Consider the following 6,820-nt stretch of genomic DNA (forward strand, 5'->3'; position numbering starts at 1 on the left):
GGTACCGCCGTTGAGAAATCAGTGGTCGGGAGGGGGGAGGCCCCGGTGTGGGCGGGCCCCATCGAGGGGGGATGGGGCGCGCAAGCGGCCAGATGGGGCGGGGCGCGGGCGGCAGTAGAGTCCTGCGGCTGGGTGGGATATAGGGCAATGAGCGTTGAGCAGTGTGCGATGAGCAATGAGCAATGAGCAGTGAGCAGCCCCTCCCTAAACAAAGTGAAGCGCAGGACGAGGTCCGGTGGATGGGAGGCAAGGAAACGCGGGGGGTTGCCACGTGCGCTGCCGCCGCCGCCGCAGGCAGCACCCCTGCGGCGGCGGCAGCGGCAGCAAGCCGAGGACCCAAACGCCGTGCCGCCGCCGCCGCAGGCAGCACCCCTGCGACGGCGGCGGCAGCAAGCCGTGGACCGAAACGCCGTGCCGCCGAGTCCCGTGGCTGTGGCCGTGGGCTTCTGGCAGGAAACTACGGCCGCAACTCGGCAGCACGGGGGCGTCGCAGCGTGCCCCCGCCGCCGCCGCGCTGCCCCCCGGGCACGGCGGCGGCGGCAGCAAGCTTGGGCCCAAACGCCGTGCCGCCGAGTCCCGTGGCTGCGACCGTAGACCGTGGGCCGGAAACTGCGGCCGCAGCTCGGCGGCACGTGGTTCTGTTCAAATCGCCAAGCGTGCAGCAGCGCCGAACCACGCTTCCCGGCCTCGGCGCATGCCTTCAGGCCCCCCCTATCGCTGGGCACACCCCTCCAACACCGAACATGCGCCCGGGGGGGAGGGCGGCCCGGGCTGCCCAGGCCAAAGTGGGCCGCCCTCGAGCAAGAGGCGGCCGGTCTGTGTGCTGAATGAATGAATGAATGCTCGGGTGAGTGAAAGACGGCAGCGAGGCGGGTCGGCGAGCATGCATGCATGCATGCATGCACAGGGGCAGGCAGGCAGGCAGCAGGCGGGCAGGCACTCGCCTGCCGGCGTCGCTGAGGACCGTCACGCCCTCCTCGGTCTGCTCAATCTGGCGGACGGGCGCGTTCACCACGAGGGTGCCACCCAGCTCGGTAACCTCCTGCAGTGCGTGAAGCCCAAGCGCATACAGGCATGCAGCTTGTGGAGCCCTGCTGGTGCTGGCCCTGCTGGGCCGCAGGTCTCCATAGATCTTCTACTTGGCACCATGCGCAGCCCCGGCACAGTGCGGCCATCAGCTCACCTTGGACAGATGGTCGACAAACTGACCGGCAGCCCCCCAGAACAGGTACCGCTCAGGCTCCTCAGCCTGAGGGGCAGACTTCACCTGGCGAGCGACGTGCAGCACGGAGACCCAGCCGGGGCGGATGCCGCCAAGGGCGCCGCCCCCCAGCGGCTCAATCGCCGCCAGCAAGTCCCGCGCAAACTTGTCATCGCTGCTCTTCTCCAGCCTGCAGACAATGGGACAGCCATGCACACGCACACTTGCCAGCCAAGCATGTGCGCACACTCTGCACAAGAGAACTCCGCTACACCTGCTGCCGGCGGGACAGGCCCAGCGTCTGTCACTGCTGTGGTAGCACTGCTGTGGCAGCAGCACGCACCAGGACTGGAAAGTGATGGCATCCAGCTCCGCCGCATTGGGCGTCTTCCACGGCTCCTCCACATCCACAACATCGACTGCAGGAGCAACAGCGAGTGCAGGCATAGTGGCGTGCCCTTGCTTTGGGAGGCTGCCAGTCTGGCTGCAGTGCAAGCAGGCTTGCAGCATGGACCCTCACGGCCCCAAGACCGCACGGCCCCTGCTCCGGCAGGGCAGGCGCTGCTGCTCTCAGGCGCGCCGGGCGATGCATGCACATGCGTGCAGCTGCAGCCGTGCAACTCACTGATGTCCTTCAGCAGGCCCACCAGGCGAGCGTACTCTCCCAGCGAGGCACGCTGCTCCGCGGAGAACCCCGCCAGCTCAGCCTCCGGCACCGGCAGGCCCATGAGCACCGCGGAGGAGACGATGATGGGGGTGTCGTTGACGTACAGGCGGGTCTGGCCCTGCCCTGCAGGCGGGCCGTGGCGGGCCGTGGCGGCATAATCTATGAACATGCCCAGCGTGGTGAACGTGCCTCGCGCTTGCTACCCTCCCTTCTCCTGGTGTGGCGGGGCAGCTGAGGTGTTGCGTCCGGAGCCACGGGTGTTGGGCGCCCGGCGGCGCGCCCGCCACTCGCTGCCACCTTGCAGCACCGCCTGACTCACACTGCGTCGCCTCGTACTTCTTGACCCCATACTCCTCCGCCATGGCCAGGAAGCGGGTCTGCGTGGGGCCCACCCACTGGCCGCCCACATCGTAGTAGTAGGTGTTGTTGACCGAGGCGGGGTCGCACACCTCCAGCTCGCAGCGCACAGGCGTTCCGTCGGCGTGGGTGACGGGCAGGCGCAGGCAGCGGCCACCTGCAGCAGGCAGTGAGGAGCGTGGGGAGGCGGGGGCAGTCGAGGCGCCTCAAGGGGGAGAGGCAGCGGCTATATAGTGGAACCCGATGCAAGTACAGCCATATATGTGGACCGATGCAGGCACAGCGAGCGGGCCGGCGCCAGCTAGACCGGGCAGCCAGCCAGACATACCCAGGCCGCCGCGCGCCTCCAGCACTGCCACGCGGTGTCCCTCACGCAGCAGGTTGCGGGCGGTGGTGAGGCCTGATATGCCGCCGCCTACCACGACAACGTCAAAGTCCTGCGGGGTGTCCGCATGGGGCGCGGCGCCTACGGGGCCAGGCACCAACGGCGTTTTTTGCTTGCGGTTATAACTAGTGTTATACTACTAGTTAGCGGCGCCGGCCAGATTGAAGGGCTTGCAAGGGCAAGCACACAACCCCGCCAGCAGAAAGCGCAGCCCCTCCGATCTCGCAGACATGTAAACGCGCTCGTAGTATTATGTGAATCTGAGCAGGAGTTCGCACGGCAAAACCATGGCACCCGGAGGGCACTCACGGACAGGTTCTGGCGTCATTGCCCCTCGAAGTTTCGCTTCGGTCGGCTCCAGTTGGCGAAGTTTGTATATTCTACTAGCGATGAGGTATGATTTCAATATGACGTGCAACCCCCCGGTCATGACTAACCGTGACCAGCCGGGCAGGGGGCCAAAATTTTGTGCCCCACTAAACCTTGTGCCCCCCTAAACCCAAATCCGGTCTCTTTTTTTCATGAATGCTCGATAAAAACATTCAATGCAAGTGTCAATAGGCCATTTTACTAGCCGGCCACAGGCCCGCAGCAGCGACCCTGCGGCCTAGAGGCCCCGCATCCGGTGCCCGTTTCCCCCGGGGGCTTTGGCTGCCGCTCTGGGCGGCCCAGCACGCTCCAAACGGCTCCATAGGATGGATTATAAGGTCGCCGCTGCGCGCCGCAGCAGTCGCCCAAAGGGCGGCGCCGCCTGGCGTCGCTGTTGCTGGCAAGCCGCCGTGCCCGCACAGGCAGCTGCGAAGCGCCGGGATGACGACCCTGATCCCCAGCTGGGGCAGTCACACGGGGAGCAGTATGATGGGGAGGGTCTTGAGCGACCAGGGTGAGGAGCAGGCGCACATGGCTTGGCCGCCAACAGCGGCCGACGACAGCAGGCTGCCATCTGCGGCCCGCCGGGCCCGGGCATGGCTGCCAGCAGCGTTGCTGCTGCCGTACTGCGGCCACGGGCTGAAGGCGAGGGCAGCAGGAAGTGGAAGCCAGGTGCGCAGGGTGCAGGGGGATATGTAATCTGCGTGAGCTGGCCCACCACCTCCCACACTCCTTGGTCTCCTCCCCTACTGCCGCCCATCCCAAACTTCCTGTCACCTTCCGGGGGGGCCAAATGATGTTGTTAGGGGCTTTGGCCACTCAAATCAGATGCACCAAATCAAACGAGCGCATGCGCTGCAGTGCTGGGAGAGAACTAGGGGCACGCCAGGCCAGCCAGCACCGCTGGCTGGCCGACAGCAGGCGGCACAAGCGGCTCAGAGACGCCACCCACCCCAGCACAGAGGCTGGGGGAGCGGGCAGGCGGGCGGGTGGGAGCCGCCTCAGAGAGCAAGCGACACAGGGGGCCAAGGCTCAGGTCAGATCTGAAGGTGTGAGCGCCGGCGTCGGGGATGAGCGGGCGGGGCAGCCTGCCGTGGGGTGGCTGGCGCGTGCACACTGGCGGCCGACTCGTGTGGGCGACGCGTGCCCGCTCGTCTCATGGCCCTCCCCGCAGACGTGGCGGCCGCCCTGCGCGCTGCCGGCGCGCCCTCTGGAGCCGACATCAGCCCCTCCCTCGTGTTTGCCTTCATCAAGGCGCCCTAGCGCGGAGCAGAGCAGCGCAGTCACAGCTCGGAGGCAGCAGATAGACAGCGTGGCTTGGTTCATTGGGTGGCAGCACAAGCTAGCTGGTCGGACAGAAGAGATCTACGCCGGACCACTGGCAGATAACCCATACGCATGAAAGAATTCAAGGCATTCATCAACCCAACGCTTGCAGTGCTGAAGGACAGCACAACATCCTGCCTGGCGACCATGTAAGGAAAGGAGCACCACGGCAAGGAGGTTCAAGCCCCCACGACCCAAGCCGATGACAACGGCTGCCAGCACCACCGCCGCCACCGCAACCGCTCTGTGGTCGGTTGTTAAGCTGTTCTTGTCAGTGCCACACTGTATAGAACCATACATCCCTGAGAAGCAACGTGTTGGAGCTCAGAAACAATGGATGCAAACAGCAGGTGCCTGGGATCTTCACGCTCCGCCCAGGGTGCCGGCATCGGTTCCAGCGCCACCGCCGCCGCTGCTGCTGCCAGGGCCCTGCTGCTGCTTGGGGCTGGCGAAGAAGCGGCGGATGTCAATCTGCTTGAGGCCTGCGGCGCTCAGGCGCCGCTGCCCCGGCTGCTGCGGCTGCTGGGGTGGGGGCGAGGGCTCCGGGCACGACGCCTGGGCAGCCGGCTCTACACCAGCTTGCCCACCCTCCTGCTGCTGCTGCTGCTGCTGCTCTTGCTGCTGCTGCTGCTGCTGCCGCTGTGGCTGCTGCTCGTGCTGCGGCTGCAGCTCTTGCTGCTGCTGCACTGGCGACGAGGCTCCAAACTGGATGCGCCCCTGCCGCAGGCGGCGGCCCCGGCTGGCCGGCCGGCCATCGCCGCCGCTGCCCGCTGCGCCTGCGCCCTCCTCCTCCTCCTCCTCTTCCTCCTCCTCATCACCATCCTCTTCCTCCTTCTCCTCCTCGCTGCTGCTGGCCTCGTCGGGCCACACCACGCTCGCCTCATCCGCCTCGCTGTCGCTGTGCAGCTCTGCCTGGGCGGCGGTCACCTCTGCAGGCACACGCAGGCAGGCGGGAGGAAGCGGCGGGACCTACGGCTGTTCTGCTTTCTTCTTTGCGTCATGAGGCATGCCGGGGTTGCAGCTAGAGGCAGAGGGAGCGGGCCCGGCGCTGAGCGGGCCCGACCCTGCCCACTCCAACTCTGCCTCAGTGCCCCGCCTACCGAACCTCACCAGCGTGCATCTCCCCAAACTCAGACCTCCACCCTCCCCGGCTTTCCTCCCCGCCCGACAGCTGGTACCGCTCTGCGGCCGGGGGAGGCGGCGGGGTGGGACCAGGCGGGGCACGGCACTGGCAGGAATGGCAGCAGGGCTGGAGGGCACGCCGCACAGCCGCTGGCGCGTGGAGCGGAGGGCTGCCACAGTGCCGTGCGGCTGCCCAACTGCCTCCCAGCCGCCCTTGCATCCCAGCCACGCGCTCCTGCCATGCATTCGGCCACCCCAGGGCGCATCCACCCACCGGCCAGCTCCAGCAGGCGCCTGAAGTTGCGGTACAGGTCGGCCAGCAGCGAGTCCTTGCGCAGTACCGCCTCGCACACGGAGGAGCGGTCCCGCGGGAAGCCGCCGCGCTGCACGCAAGCAGGCGGGCACGCAGGGCGGGACATGGTTGCCAGGTGGGGCGGGCAGGCAGCCAGGCAGGCGGACAGGCAGGGGGCCCAAAAGGAGAGCAGGCTGCGGGCGGTTGGCACCCGCAGGCACAGGGCGCTGCAGTGGTGCCCGCGTCAACAACCATACAAGGCATGTCTGCGCAGGCAGGCAGGCAGGCAGGGGCCGCCACCCACCCTGCGCCTGCGCAACTCCGATTTGAGCTCCGCCTTCAGGCGGGCCAGCAGGCGGCGGCGCCAGTGGAACAGGGCGTGGTAGAGCGCCAGGCGCGCGCAGCAGAAGCGGCCCACAGCGAACCGCAGCCGCACATACCGCCCGCCGCCCTCCCCTGCCTCCCCGCCACCACTGCCGTGCTCCTGTTGCTGCTGCTGCTGCCGCCGCCGGTGCTGTGCGCTCTGCCGGGAGGCGGCGCCGCTGCCGGGGCCTGCAGGCATGCTTGGCCAGCCATTCAGCAACTGGAGGCAATGGCAGGCCCAGGTTCCGCTGCCGGCAACTGGCTGCCGGGGCACACACCTGCCTCCTCCTCCTCCTCCTCCTCCTTGCGGCTGCCGCCGCCGCTGCCAGCTCTGCCACCGGGTGTGCTGCCACCGGGCGTGCCACCAGGCAGGTGCTGCCTCATCTTGAACACCGGAGAGGTTGCGGCAAACTGGTCGCTGCGGCGAGTCAGGAGGGGCGCATGGCACGCAGGATGGCACAGGGCAAGCGCTCAGGCGGGGCCACGGAGCACGGGCGGAGGCCCGCACATGTTGTCGGAAATTCCAGGCAGGAGGAGCAGCAGGAGGGGGTGTGGCAGCACCGGCGGGACCCCTGCAGTGCAGGCCCTGCAGAGCGTCGCCCCACCTGAGGCGCCGGTTGCTGATGAGGGCCGCGTCGCCCCACAGCGGCGTGTAGGGCACACCCTTCAGGATCAGCTCCCGGGTGGCGTGAGACCTGCACAGTAAGCAGAGTAGGCAGGGCAGGCAGGCAGGCGGGC

At 67.7% G+C, this 6,820-nt stretch overlaps 2 protein-coding genes across 2 annotated transcripts in view; both read right to left on the minus strand.

The window, feature by feature from the left end:
* Positions 1 to 1,174: 1,174 nt before the first annotated feature.
* Positions 1,175 to 2,938, minus strand: CHLNCDRAFT_143912 (hypothetical protein; the record flags this gene model as incomplete). Its single annotated transcript, XM_005849343.1, has 6 exons — positions 1,175 to 1,391; positions 1,545 to 1,620; positions 1,827 to 1,991; positions 2,188 to 2,382; positions 2,554 to 2,691; positions 2,920 to 2,938. 6 exons carry the CDS (start codon positions 2,936 to 2,938, stop codon positions 1,175 to 1,177), a joined length of 810 nt encoding a protein of 269 aa, XP_005849405.1.
* Positions 2,939 to 4,668: 1,730 nt separating this feature from the next.
* CHLNCDRAFT_57445 (hypothetical protein) overlaps positions 4,669 to 6,820 on the minus strand; it is a gene marked incomplete at both ends in the record, with an annotated part of 5,078 nt that continues 2,926 nt past the window's right edge. Inside the window, 6 exons of the mRNA XM_005849344.1 lie at positions 4,669 to 5,234; positions 5,416 to 5,487; positions 5,702 to 5,810; positions 6,024 to 6,271; positions 6,361 to 6,500; positions 6,688 to 6,777. Of these exons, the coding sequence (XP_005849406.1) occupies positions 4,669 to 5,234; positions 5,416 to 5,487; positions 5,702 to 5,810; positions 6,024 to 6,271; positions 6,361 to 6,500; positions 6,688 to 6,777 (1,225 nt within the window). The remainder of the gene's footprint in view (positions 5,235 to 5,415; positions 5,488 to 5,701; positions 5,811 to 6,023; positions 6,272 to 6,360; positions 6,501 to 6,687; positions 6,778 to 6,820) is intronic.

The sequence above is a fragment of the Chlorella variabilis genome (assembly GCF_000147415.1).
Source record: "Chlorella variabilis unplaced genomic scaffold CHLNCscaffold_6, whole genome shotgun sequence".
Taxonomy (NCBI): domain Eukaryota; kingdom Viridiplantae; phylum Chlorophyta; class Trebouxiophyceae; order Chlorellales; family Chlorellaceae; genus Chlorella; species Chlorella variabilis.